The sequence below is a fragment of the Nerophis lumbriciformis genome, linkage group LG03, assembly GCF_033978685.3.
Source record: "Nerophis lumbriciformis linkage group LG03, RoL_Nlum_v2.1, whole genome shotgun sequence".
Lineage (NCBI taxonomy): Eukaryota > Metazoa > Chordata > Actinopteri > Syngnathiformes > Syngnathidae > Nerophis > Nerophis lumbriciformis.
Window position 1 is genome coordinate 90,001 of NC_084550.2, and position 14,324 is coordinate 104,324.

At 42.9% G+C, this 14,324-nt stretch overlaps 1 protein-coding gene across 1 annotated transcript in view; it reads left to right on the forward strand.

Annotated features, from left to right (window-relative positions):
• The window catches only part of LOC133577237 (protein crumbs homolog 2-like), a 65,474-nt gene that overhangs the window by 47,162 nt on the left and 3,988 nt on the right, over positions 1-14,324 (forward strand). Inside the window, exons 8-12 of the mRNA XM_061930892.2 lie at positions 1-10; positions 3,260-3,425; positions 4,361-5,222; positions 10,066-10,182; positions 12,888-13,014. The exon at positions 1-10 is cut by the window's left edge and continues 526 nt beyond it. Coding sequence (XP_061786876.2) covers positions 1-10; positions 3,260-3,425; positions 4,361-5,222; positions 10,066-10,182; positions 12,888-13,014 — 1,282 coding nt within the window. The remainder of the gene's footprint in view (positions 11-3,259; positions 3,426-4,360; positions 5,223-10,065; positions 10,183-12,887; positions 13,015-14,324) is intronic.

The window sequence follows — 14,324 nt, forward strand, 5'->3', positions numbered from 1 at the left end:
CACTTGCAAGGTACTTTTCAAACATGGAATCTCTTCTGTTGAATGCAAATGTAATGTCATTGTAGTTGGAATGGAATACGCCAATTGGTATTACCCTGGGAACTCAAACCACAAGTGCCAAACTCAACACCCACACTTCATTTTACAATTGATTCTTTGGGAAAATAAAGGAAAACAAAACTTAATTCATACACCCACACACATATGACGTATTTTCCGCACTATAAGGCGCACCTTCAATGAATGGCCTATTTTAAAACTGTGTTCATATATAAGGTGCAGCGCATTATAAGGCGCATAGAATAGAGGCTATAGTAGAGGCTGGGGTTACATTATGCATCCATTAGATGGAGCTGCGCTAAAGGGAATGTCAAGAAAACAAATAGTGACACTTCTATATCTGTTCAACAAGCCACTGTTCCACTTTGTCCTCCAACTGTAGCTTTGTTCCGTCTGTTTAGTCTTCTTTACTTGGCGCAGGTCATCATGTTGCTTCCTCCGCTTCCGCACCATTCATTCCTTAATGTTCAATTCTCTCGCTGCTGCTCTATTCCCGTGTTCTACTGCGTGATCGATCGCCTTGACTTTGAACTCTGCGTCGTAAGTGTGTCTCTTTATGTAAAGACCCATTTTTGGGTCTTTACATAAAGTTTAGGTCTCGCAACTACGGGACTTCATTACCTGCTTACCGTAGAAGAAGAACTTCTTCTTCTACGGTAAGCAGCCGCCAACTTCATTTTCCCCCGTAGAAGAAGCGCTTCTTCTATGGTAAGCAGCCGTAGGAGGGGGAAAATGAAGTCGGCGTAGTTGCGAGACCTGTTGTGGCTCAATATTGGTCCATATATAAGGCGCACTGGATTATAAGGCGCACTGTCAGCTTTTGAGGAAATTGGAGGTTTTTAGGTGTGCCTTACAGTGCAGAAAATATGGTATATAAATATATATATATATATATATATATATATATATATATATATATATATATATATATATACATGATAACAGTTGTATCAAAGTTGTTTTTACACTCTACAGCTACTTTATGAGTTATTAACTTATTTTTACTCATTGACATAACGTCATTTTAATTATAGAATGAATAGGTATAACTTGTCTTTTATAGTTTAAAATTGAGAAAATAACTTTTCAAATAAGATATTTTGCTTTCCCCCACATGACAAAATTGCATCTAAGGACTCTGCAGTTTGACTAATGCTTGTTTTCAGAATAAAATATATATTTGGAGCTTAAAATTCCTGCTAATTTCTAGATGTACAAATCTTAGTTAATCTTATCAAGTAAAAATAACAAGCTGCACCGACAGATAATTTTACTCATTTTTAGTATTTCTTTTTCTAAAATTGTGTCTTTTCAACTAATATTTTGTCAGCTTTTTTTTGCAGTAAATTGATTTTTTTCCCCCTAAAACAAAAATAAATACTCATATATCTGCTTGACTTATGTGTGACTCTGCAATACTAATGTTGTTCATTTTAACAATGTAATATTAAAAGTAGTTATAATGATAACTATAATCAACGATAATGAACAAACGAAACGATGTAACAAATATATTATCATACATTACAAACTTGTTTTGTTCAAATAAAAACATCTGATTGATCAAAATAAGTTATCCATTAAATCAGGGGTATCATAGAGGGCCGCATTTAACAGCGATGAATATATAAATATACAATCGTAGGGATTCTCCTCATGATAATATTACACCATAGCTTGTGCATTCGATTACAATACAGTTTCACATACACTGTAACACAAAAATCTGTAGATTTTGCAGTAAGAAACTGGCAGCTCAGTCGCCACAATTTTACGGCACAATTTACAATGTTTTTTTTACAGTAACGGTACTGTAAAATTGTGGCAACTGAGCTGCCAGTTTCTTAAAATCTATTGTAATTTTTATAGAGTATGACTTGCTTTGAAATCATAGGTCAAGCAGATATTTATAGTTTTCGTTTTTGATCCCCCAAATTGATTATATTTGTTGCATTATTAGATACTATGGGAGTGTGCACTTGCCTGCAGTACATGTATATATAGTACATGTTCTGTCAAAATGGAAACTGTCAAGACGTGGACTGTGATGCAGCTTACTGCGAGGAATGTTTTCCCATGATGTAAACGGACTATAGCAGACATGGCTTGAAGGTAGGGACATGATTTAATGTATCACTCAAAAAAGGGTACAAACAAAAAGTGCTCACAGCGGAGGCACAAAACTTAACGCAGGGAACAAAACTAACACTAAGGCAGAACTATGGACATGAAACAAAAACCACTTACTGTAACAAGAAACGAGCAGCATAAACTTTGGCATGGATAATCAGCATGAACTATGGCAAAATCAGAGTAGCACATAGCAAGAACAGAGTATGATCATGTCAATGTCGCCAGGACGACCAACTGAAAACGACAGGCTGAAATAGTCTCTCTGATTACAACAGGTGCGTGAGTCCAACACGTGAGACAGGTGAAACTAATAAGTTGACATGGTGACCAAACAAGGGAGCGTAAACAGGAACTAAAAGAGTCTTAAACAACCAGAAAATAACAAAACAAAACATGACCACAGAACATGACAGAAACAACAAACACATTTAGTATGAAAAGATGAAGTCCTTTTTGCATTGAATGATGTGGCGGGCCAGATCTGGCCCCTAGGCCTTGAGTTGGACACTCGTGCATTAAATTGCCCATAGTAAGAATGACAATTGACAGGTTTCTCAGTTGTCAAAATTGTACAATTACAAAAAACAGCGGTACTGTTTTTATGTTTACAGTACTGCACCGTAAAACAACAACAACCAGAGATTTTCGGGTAAAAAAAAGAGCTGGCTGTTCTGTTGCCAGAATTGTACTGTAAAATAAACTGTGGTACAGGTGCTCCATTTATGATTACTATAAAATTCTGGCGATGGAGCTGCCAGTCGATTTTTTTACGGAGTACGTAGAAAAAAGATCAAAGGCAGTTGTGTAAAAATATCATTTCTATTCTTTTATTGTGGCCCTCTGAGGGCAGCCATAACTGCCAGTGAAAAGGACACTGACTTCAGGAAGTAGTCAATGACCCTTCTCTAGTCTTGATTCCCAGTCTTTCTGTGCACTCCGATAACATCCCATTGATCTGTACCTTACCTCCTAATCCAGCTTTGGCCAGACCTGTGCAGTCGTCTTGGGTTAGGGATTTTGCAAGCCAGCGTCTAATCCACCTGCATCTGCGTTTGTCTGTACACAGAACCAGCCCTGTGCCAACGGGGGCGAGTGTCAGATCACCTGGAATGACTTCAAGTGCGACTGTTCCCTTCGATTCTCCGGACGCCTGTGCCAGAAACGGCTGTGGTGTGTGGACAAGCCGTGTTTGCATAGAGGCCAATGTGTGGACCTATGGGATGGTTATGAGTGTGAGTAATCCACCATTATCTCTGTGATCTGTCAAAGCCAGAACAAAAGTCACACCAGGAAGAGCTTCCAGTTCGGCTCTGGAATTTTGAATACGGCTTTTAGTTTTGGGTTTGAGAAAGCTCAGTGAACATGAAACAGACAAAATAAATAAGCAATTCCAAGACTAGTCAAATGTAGCTCACAATCCTCGTTCAGTTCTGGGTTCTCAGATGGCCGCAAATGGTGAAGTAAAATAATTCAATTCAATCATATATTTTTGTAAAGTGGACCCCGGATGCAGAGACAAAGGTAGAATTGCCATACAAATGTCTTAAATAACAGTTCATGTGAAGCACAATTAGGGTTGGGCATGGTCACGATCCTAGTCAATAATTATGTCCAGCCTACAAGTGATATGAAAGCATGTGTTGATCACTAAGACTATTATTCATGTAACACTTAAAATTTAGGATTAGGTCAGCCTGATTAGAAAAATAGTAAGAAGGTTGTAGCTGTGATAGGCTCCAGCGCCCCCTTGCGACCCCGAAGGGAATAAGCGGTAGCAAATGGATGGACGTAAGAAGGGACTCAAAAATACTTTTTCATTCAATGATGTTGTTCAAATATTGATTATTAATTTAAAAAAAATTCTTAATGAAACTGTCACTAAAATGAATGAAAACACAGCTTTACTACTTTAGTCATAAAGAAACTTCTCTCGGACTTTAGCGCCATACTTGTTTGATATGGTCATTACTGCCACAAGTGGTGAAAAAGTGTACTACAACTGAGCATTGCCACAGCTGGGAAACCAATCACTTTTGGCGGCCCCTTGGGTACGCTTGCGGTTCAACAATGGGCCTCGCCCTATGGCTAAGAAAGACTGACTGGAAAACACATTTGAACCCGCAAGAACTTTTTCTAAAAACATTGTCTTCACTTTCTCCTCCTACAGGCCTGACTGAAGCATTTTTTCAGGACGACGCTGTGGAGTATTTTGCCAACAGCTCCCTGCTGAGCCCGGTCACCAACTTCACCCTGGACCTCAGAACACGAGACCAGAATGGCATCTTGGTGCGGGCCAACAACCGAGCTGAGGTTTTCTGCCTGGGTCTCCTTAACTCCACCCTTCTGGTGAAAATGGACAGCGGAAGAAGTGCAGAGCTGCTGGCGTTCACCAGTGACCGCATCATTGCAGATGGTGCCTGGCACCGGGTTCAGTTGACCATGGTGGACCCTGCACTGCCACTGTCTCCATGGCGCCTCACTGTGGACGGGTACCCGGCCGGTGGAAGCCTGGGAGTTGCCGGCAACCTTAACTTCCTGAATGATACCAACATTTGGCTTGCTGAGAAATATACCGGCTGTCTGGGAGAAGTCCGTGCGGGTGGAGTCTACCTACCACTCTTCAACGTAGCAGACGCGCCCCAGACCAGTCGCTTCTCCAGACTGAGTCAACATGAGCCAACCATCGGATGCCAGGGTGCCCCGGTTTGTGACTCTCAGCCGTGTGTCAACGAGGGTGTGTGCCAGGACCAGTTTAATGAGTTTAACTGCAGCTGCAGACCAGGTTGGGAGGGCAAGCTGTGTGAGGCCGAGATAAACGAGTGCTCCTCTGACCCGTGTGTCCACGGGACCTGCAAAGACTTGCTGGCACATTACCAGTGCCACTGTGAGCCTGGCTATGTGGGCACTAACTGCCAGGAAGAAGTGGACGACTGCTTGGAGTTCAGCTGCTTGAATGGGGGAACCTGCGTGGAGAAGATGGAAGTTCATACCTGTTTGTGTCCTCCTGGATACGTGGGAAAACGCTGCCAGTGAGTTTTTTTTCTTCTTTACTTTTTAATGCATGTCATACTTCTGTAACATTTTGCCTTTAATTACCAAGGCCATATTCCACACATACCAATTCTAGGTCCATAAATATAGAAGGTGGTTACTTAATTAGGAACTGGGCTGCACATGCATTTTCAGCCTCGTATCGTTTGCTTAGGACTGACCTCTGTTTACTGTACCAGTAATGCCATGACTTGATGATCAGAAAGTCTAAAACAATCTCGTGAAAAGTTCTCATGGTGTACAAACATAGCCTATCCTCTAGCATGGTTTTCACAGCAGGTTTTGAGAACTCATGATCTACGGTATTTTCAGGACTGTAGAGCACACAAGTATATAACTACGTAAATATTAACAAAAATACATTCCCTATATTAGCTGTACTGGACTATAAACCTGCACATACGTTGAACAATGTGTTATTTACACAGAAATGTTTTATAAATGTTTATTTACATACCTTAATTGTTTCCAAATGGTGTCTGTATAGCGGCAGTAAAACGGCGGATCAAACAAAACAGAATTCATGGTCCATTAGCAGCGCACGCTAGCTCTCCAATCAGCTAAACAGACTCAATAACTCCACGGTGACAGCATGGTGAATTTATTGAGGAATTTGTGAAAGTGAAACAATACAAAAAGAATGTAAGTTAATAATACTAACACAGACACTCGTAATCATGTTAACATATTAGCTAATGCTAACGACACTAGCCATGAATTGATTAACGTGGACCGCGACTCAAACAAGTTGAAAAACGTATTCGGGTGTGGTCAATTGTACAGAATATGTACTGTACTGTGCAATCTACTAATAAAAGTCTCAATCAATCAATCAATCAAGCTTGATTACATGTCGATAGCAGGAACACATATGCATGAAAAATTGGGGCGGCATGGCGTAGTGGGTAGAGCAACCGTGCCAGAAACCTGAGGGTTGCAGGTTCGCTCCCCGCCTCTTACCATCCAAAAATCGCTGCCGTTGTGTCCTTGGGCGGGACACTTCACCCTTTGCCCCCGGTGCCACTCACACGGGTGAATTGAATGATGAATGATAGGTGGTGGTCGGAGGGGCCGTTGGCGCAAATTGCAGCCACGCTTCCGTCAGTCTACCCCAGGGCAGCTGTGGCTATGAAAGTAGCTTACCACCACCAGGTGTGAACGAATGATGGGTTCTACATGTAAAGCGACTTTGGGTACTTAGAAAAGCGCTATATAAATCCAAGTTATTATTATTATTAAAACACTCCTACAGACATCACACATGGGACCTTTCCTAAGTAGGAATTGGTCTATCCATCCATCCATTTTCTACCGCTTATTCCCTTTGGGGTCGCGGGGGGCGCTGGAGCCTATCTCAGCTACAATCGGGCGGAAGGCGGAGTACACCCTGGACAAGTCGCCACCTCATCGCAGGGGGAATTGGTCTAGTTATATTGTAAAACTTACTAATGTTGTTTGGAGAGATGAATGAAGAATCCATACGAGTAGAACGCTATGGACCATTAGAAGATAAAACCATACTTCTACTTCCGGTTTAAAGTACAAGTAGAGTGGAAATAAAAGTTGCCTCTATATTGAAGCTATTATCATATATATATATATATATATATATATATATATATATATATATGACAATGCAACATTTGACGTCACTATGGGAAGTTTTGACGGAGCAGAAACGTGTGAACTCGTTGGGAGTTTCCTCCTCTCCCAGCTCGCTAGCCTCAATCTGAACCTTGGTATTTACCGTGATGACGGACTGGCAGTGTGTCGCGCCTTGCCAAGGAGCAGCGAGAATACCAAGAAGCGCATATGCCAAATTTTCAAAGAGAACGGCCTACGGATCACAATTGAAGCCAACAAGCAAACCGTCAACTTCCTTGACGTCACTTTCAACCTGAGAAATAACAGCTACCAACCATTTACGAAACCCAACACAACACTCCAATACGTGCACCATGACAGCAACCACCCACCCACCACCACGAAAAGAATACCTACCGGAATCAATAAAAGGCTATCGATGCTGTCATCTAGCAAAGCTGAATTTGACCAAGCAACCCCCCCGTACCAAAAAGCCCTTGATGAAAGCGGATACAATTTCACCCTCACCTATGAACCCACGCCAGGAAACCAGCCAAAAAAGAACAGAAAACGAAACGACATCATCTGGTACAACCCCCCATACAGCAAAAACGTCTCAACGAACATTGGACACAAATTCCTCAATCTGATTGACAAACACTTTCCCAAAGACAACAACCTAAGAAAAGTATTCAACAAGAACAACATTAAATTGAGCTACAGCTGCATGAACAATATACGACAAATCATCTCAAACCACAACAAAACAATTGCAAATGAGCCGTCGACCCCCAGTCAGAGCGACTCCAAAACCAACAAAGCATGTAACTGTCGAAAGAAACCTGATTGCCCCCTCAACGGGGGGTGCTTACAAACATCAGTTGTCTACCAATCTAAGGTAATACGCAAGGACATTAACACATCCGACACATATGTAGGATTAACCGAGGGTGAATTCAAAACCAGATGGAACAATCACAAGGCTTCTTTTAGGAACAAAAACCTGCGAAATACCACAGAACTCAGCAAACACATTTGGGACCTCAAAGACAATAATGTTGAATATTCAATAACATGGCAAATTCTTGCATCCAGCACACCTTACAATAGTGGTAATAAAAGATGCAACCTATGCTTGAAAGAGAAACTGTTTATTATTTACCGTCCAGACCTGTCATCACTCAACAAGCGCAGCGAAATTGTAACAACATGCCGCCATAGACGGAAACACCTCCTAGGTAACACATGAGCCAATCACCACGCCCCTAGGCCAGCCTGTACCCACCCACTCTGTGCCCTATATAAACCATGGTATGTGAATGCTCCCATTAAAATCTCCTGATGATTGAGGGTACCCCCCCTCATGAAACAGGCCTGTAGAGATGAAATAGTCTTGTGATTTTTTTTCCCACACATACATATATATATATATATATATATATATATATATATATATATATATATATATATATATATATATACAAACTTACCATAATAAAACAATCACTTACTGTAATTTTCCACTCTCACTGGGACATCGACCGACGGGACGCTCACATAATTCCATTTAGATGAAGATTCAATCTCAATACTTACGAAGGGTTATAAAAAAAATGACTGCAAGAAACGTCTTTTTGTGTCTTTTTCACCATCTGGAAGGATGTGAAAGTGGACCAGCCTGGCGGTCCATGGCCACATTTGTCTACTAGCAGGTGAAAGATGCATAAATTATAATCTAGAATTGACTTTTAGTAAGTTTGAGACCAAGCAGAAGCAGCTCAGTGTGTCAACAATAGCAGTGTAAGTTAGCATTAGCTCACTGCTATCAATGCGCCGCTAAAACAGGCCGCCTGCGTTAGCAATTATAATAACAACATCACTCATATTTGGTTCATTTTCAGGTCAGGATATGTAAATGAAGTATGGTTAGTTTCTGGATGTTTCTAGAGAGTATAATGAGAGGAGCCTCCATCTGTTCACTCTACAAAGTGTATGCACTTTGTAGAGTGAACTATAGTTCTACTGCTTCTACAAATTGTAGTTCTACTTTTTTTGATTGATTTGATTGAGACTTTTATTAGTTGCACAGTGAAGTACATATTCTGTACAATTGACCACTAAATGGTAACACCCCAATAAGTTTTTACATTTGTTTAAGTCGGGGTCCACTTAAATTGATTCATGATACAGATATATACTATCATCATAATACAGTCATCACACAAGTTCATCATCACAGTATATACATTCAATTATTTACATTATTTACAATCCGGGGTGTGGGATGTGAAGGGAGGGTTTAGTTGATATCAACACTTCAGTCATCAACAATTGCATCATCAGAGAAATGGACATTGAAACAGTGTAGGTGTGACTTGGTAGGATATGTACAGCAAGTAGTGGACACAGAGAGATCAGAAAGCATAATAACAAGTATCTACATTTGATTATTTACATTTGATTATTTACAATCCGGGGAGGTGGGATGTGGAAGGGAGGGTGTTAGTTTAGGGTTGAAGTTGCCTGGAGGTGTTCTTTTAGTGCGGTTTTGAAGGAGGATAGAGATGTCCTTTCTTTTACACCTGTTGGGAGTGCATTCCACATTGATGTGGCATAGAAAGAGAATGAGTTAAGACCTTTGTTAGATGGGAATCTGGGTTTAACGTGGTTAGTGGAGCTCCCCCTGGTGTTGTGGTTATGGCGGTCATTTACGTTAAGGAAGTAGTTTGACATGTACTTCGGTATCAGGGAGGTGTAGCGGATTTTATAGACTAGGCTCAGTGCAAGTTGTTTTACTCTGTCCTCCACCCTGAGCCAGCCCACTTTGGAGAAGTGGGTAGGAGTGAGGTGTGATCTGGGGTGGAGGTCTAGAAGTAATCTGACTAGCTTGTTCTGGGATGTTTGGAGTCTAGATTTGAGGGTTTTGGAGGTGCTAGGGTACCAGGAGGTGCATGCGTAATGGAAAAAGGGTTGAACGAGAGTTCCCGCCAGAATCTTCATGGTGCTTTTGTTGACCAGAGAGGAGATTCTGTAGAGACATTTCATTCGTTGGTTGACCTTTTTGATGACCTTGGTTGCCATTTTATCAGAGGAAAGATTAGCCTCTAGAATGGAACCTAGGTAGGTGACCTCATCCTTCCTGGTGATAAACAAACTGAACTACAAATTGTAGTTCTACTGCTTCTTCAAAGTGTAGTTCTACTGCTTCTAACAATCTATTTCTTTGTCCAACACCAGACAGCGATTCCCTCCGGTGGCGTGTGATGCTGCCACCAAGTGCCTTCATGGAGGGGTGTGCATCGGGGAGGACACTGGGGGTAACTGCACCTGCAAGCCAGGATACTCTGGTACCAGGTGAGAGTCCTCCCAGAATTGTATTCCCAAGAACCCGATCAGAATCTATTTCCATTACTGTTTTTTCGACTTGGAAGATATTTATTGCAATCATGGAGAAATGAAATGGATCACTTTATCTTTCTTTCACTTGCATTGGCAGAACTGATTCATTTGGATTTTTTTTTTTTTTAAATCCATGTTTGTGGATGTAGTCAAGGCCGGCTCCTGGCTTAACCATAACCATATCCAGCCACAACCACTAGAGAGGATTATATCATCCATCTTCTTCTGCTTATCCGAGGTCGGGTCGCAGGGGCAACAGAATAAGCAGGGAAGCCCAGACTTCCCTCTCCCCAGCTACTTGGTCCAGCTCCTCCCGGGGGATCCTGAGGCGTTCCCAGGCCAGCTGGGAGACATAGTGCCCACAACGTGTTCTGGGTCTTCCTCATGGTCTCCCGCCGGTCAGACGTGCCCTAAACACCTCCCTAGGGAGGCGTTCGTTTGACATCCTGAGCAGATGCTCGAACCACCTCATTTGGCTCCTCTCCATGTGGAGGAGCAGTGGCTTTACTTTGAGCTCCTCCCGGATGACAGATCTTCTCACTCTATCTCTAAGGGAGAGACTCGCCACCGACGGAGGAAACTCATTTGGGCCGTGATCTTGTCCTTTAGATCCTGACCCAAAGATCATGACCATAGGTGAGGATGGGAACGTAGATTGACCGGTAAATTGAGAGACTTGCCTTCCGTCTCAGCTCCTTCTTCACCACAATGGACTGATACAGCGTCCGCATTACTGCAGACGCCGCCCTGATCCCTCACTCGTGAACAAGACTCCAAGGTACTTGAACTCCTCCACTTGGGGCAAGGTCTCCTCCCCAACCCGGAGGTGGCACTCCATCCTTTTCCGGGTGAGAACCATGGACTCAGAATTGGAAGTGCCGAAGTCGCTTCAGACTCGGCTGCGAACCGATCCAATGAGAGCTGAAGATCCTGGCCAGATGAAGGCATCAGGACCACATAATCTGCAAAATGCAGAGACCTAATCCTGCAGCCACCAAACCGGATCCTCTCAACGCCTTGACTGCGCCTAGAAATTCTGTCCATAAAAGTTATGAACAGAATGGGTGACAAAGTGCAGCCCTGGCAGAGTCCAACCCTCACTGGAAACTGCTCCCACTTACTGCGGACCAAGCTCTGACACTGATCATACAGGGAGCGGACCGCCACAATCAGACAGTCCGATACCCCATACTCTCTGAGCACTCCCCACAGGACTTCCCGAGGGACACGGTCCAATGCCTTCTCCAAGTCCACAAAGCACATGTAGACTGCTTGGGCAAACTCCCATGCACCCTCAAGGACCCTGCCCAGAGTATAGAGATGGTCCACAGTTCCACGACCATGACCAAAACCACACTGTTCCTCCTGAACCCGAGGTTAGACTATCCGGCGTAGCCTCCTCTCCAGTACACCTGAATAGACCTTACCAGGATTAGATCATGTTCAAAGGAATTTAGATACAAATTGTTTATATTTCCGATACCTAGTACAGCTTTGAGAGTTCAATTTGATTTGTCATTGATGAAAGCAAACACCAGGAGGGGGGGCTCTCCACATCTGCAGCCCCTACCCAAGGTCTTTTTCCCATTTTGGGCTTTTGGAGTTTTTCTTTGCCCGGATGGGAGCTTCATATCAGGGGATGTCGTTGTGGTTTGTGCAGCCCTTCCAGGCACTTGTGATTCAGGCCTATACAAATAAACTTGGATTGGGACAAGCAGTAGAAAATGGATGGATGATTGAAATCAATACACAAGAAAATCTTGTTGCCCAGATGTTGTGTTCCTCAGCCCAGACCCGGGTCTGGGCTGAAAACCTCATCACGGTATAAGGGTTTGATATTGCTCAATAGCAATGATTCTTGATATTTTTATGACTTATATAGAAAAATATATTGAATGTAAACATTTTCTTTCCGATGTCATCTTCCTGTGATTCTAATCCCTCGGCTGTCAAGGCAGAAAGGAAACACACGCATGGGAAACAATGTCAACAAAATAGTCAAATCACATGGAACACTTGACAAGAAGCTCTTAGAATAAAGAATATGTCAGAAATGCTTCAGAAAGTGGCAGACAATAGTGAGAAAATGTCAACATAGAAACCTGAGAAGAACTACTTTCTGCAGGAAGTTACAGCTGTGCTCTAAAGGGTGAGCTAAGGTAGCGGTCTTGCCTTATATCATGTACAGACCACATTGGTCTGACTACGGTCCCTTTGAAAAAAAACCTAACTGTCCAGGTGACTTTTCCTCTTTTAGCCACAATTTCTTCAATTTGAATTTCTCTTCTCACTCCATGCACAGAATCAAGCAAACTTGATAGTTGATTGGCTGTTAGCATGTCCCTCCCACTGGTCAGTGATCACTTCCTGTGTTACCAGAGAGCGAGTGCCTTTGTTCATGCAACCAACCTTGCTTCCATACTTCCATTTTCTTTCAGACAATGAAGGAAAAAAAGAGCGTTTTCTGGAATGCATGTTTGTATTGATACTGATGAACTATGGCGCTTTATACTGATATCGCAGCCCTGCATGTTTGTATTGATACTGATGAACCATGGCGCTTTATACTGATATCGCAGCCCTGCATCCTCTAGTGCCAGCACAGTGTTTGCTTCTGGTGTCAGTCGGTGTTGTATTAAAGCCACACTGATGTCTTTCAGGTGCGAGACAGAAATAGACGAGTGCGAGTCCAGTCCTTGTCTCAATGGCGCCACCTGTCTGGACAGACTCAACCACTTCCAGTGTGTGTGTGTGACAGGCTATAGTGGCACCCGCTGTGAAAGCAATGTAAGTATTCTCACTTCCATCAGTACGCCTAAAGAAGTATAAAGTACCTCCATTAGTACTGCTAAATAAGTATAGAGTACCTCCATCAGTACTGCTAAAGAAGTATAGAGTACCTCCATCAGTACTGCTAAAGAAGTATAGAGTACCTCCATTAGTACTCCTAAAGAAGTATAGAGTACCTCCATCAGTACTGCTAAATAAGTATAGAGTACCTCCAACAGTACTGCTAAAGAAGTACAAAGTGTGTACAAAGTGTAAATGCATCACATGTAATAACTGCCATTTTAGTGATTGTCGCAGGCAAGAAGTCACAGTTTGAGACATGGTTTACTTCTAATGAAATGCTCACACAAATGAAAAGAAAAACCTGTAGATTGCATCAATATATGAGCTGCACCCACTAACTTTTATAAGAAATAATAAAGTTTCAATATATTAGCCTGACTGGCATGACCCCGCACTTGGCAGTACTTATCAAAGAACAGAAGTGAGGGACTAGCTGGCATGACCCCACACTTGGCAGTACTTCTCAAAGGACTGAAGTGAGGGACTAGCTGGCATGACCCCACACTTGGCAGTACTTATCAAAGGACTGAAGTGAGGGACTAGCTGGCATGACCCCACACTTGGCAGTACTTCTCAAAGGACTGAAGTGAGGGACTATCTGGCATGACCCCACACTTGGCAGTACTTATCAAAGGACTGAAGTGAGGGACTAGCTGGCATGACCCCACACTTGGCAGTACTTATCAAAGGACTGAAGTGAGGGACTAGCTGGCATGACCCCACACTTGGCAGTACTTCTCAAAGGACTGAAGTGAGGGACTAGCTGGCATGACCCCACACTTGGCAGTACTTATCAAAGGACTGAAGTGAGGGACTAGCTGGCATGACCCCACACTTGGCAGTACTTCTCAAAGGACTGAAGTGAGGGACTATCTGGCATGACCCCACACTTGGCAGTACTTATCAAAGGACTGAAGTGAGGGACTAGCTGGCATGACCCCACACTTGGCAGTACTTATCAAAGGACTAAAGTGAGGGACTAGCTGGCATGACCCCACACGTGGCAGTACTTATCAAAGAACAGAAGTGAGGGACTAGCTGGCATGACCCCACACTTGGCAGTACTTCTCAAAGGACTGAAGTGAGGGACTAGCTGGCATGACCCTACACTTGGCAGTACTTATCAAAGGACTGAAGTGAGGGACTAGCTGGCATGACCCTACACTTGGCAGTACTTCTCAAAGGACTGAGGTGAGAGACTAGCTGGCATGACCCCACACTTGGCAGTACTTATCAAAGGACTA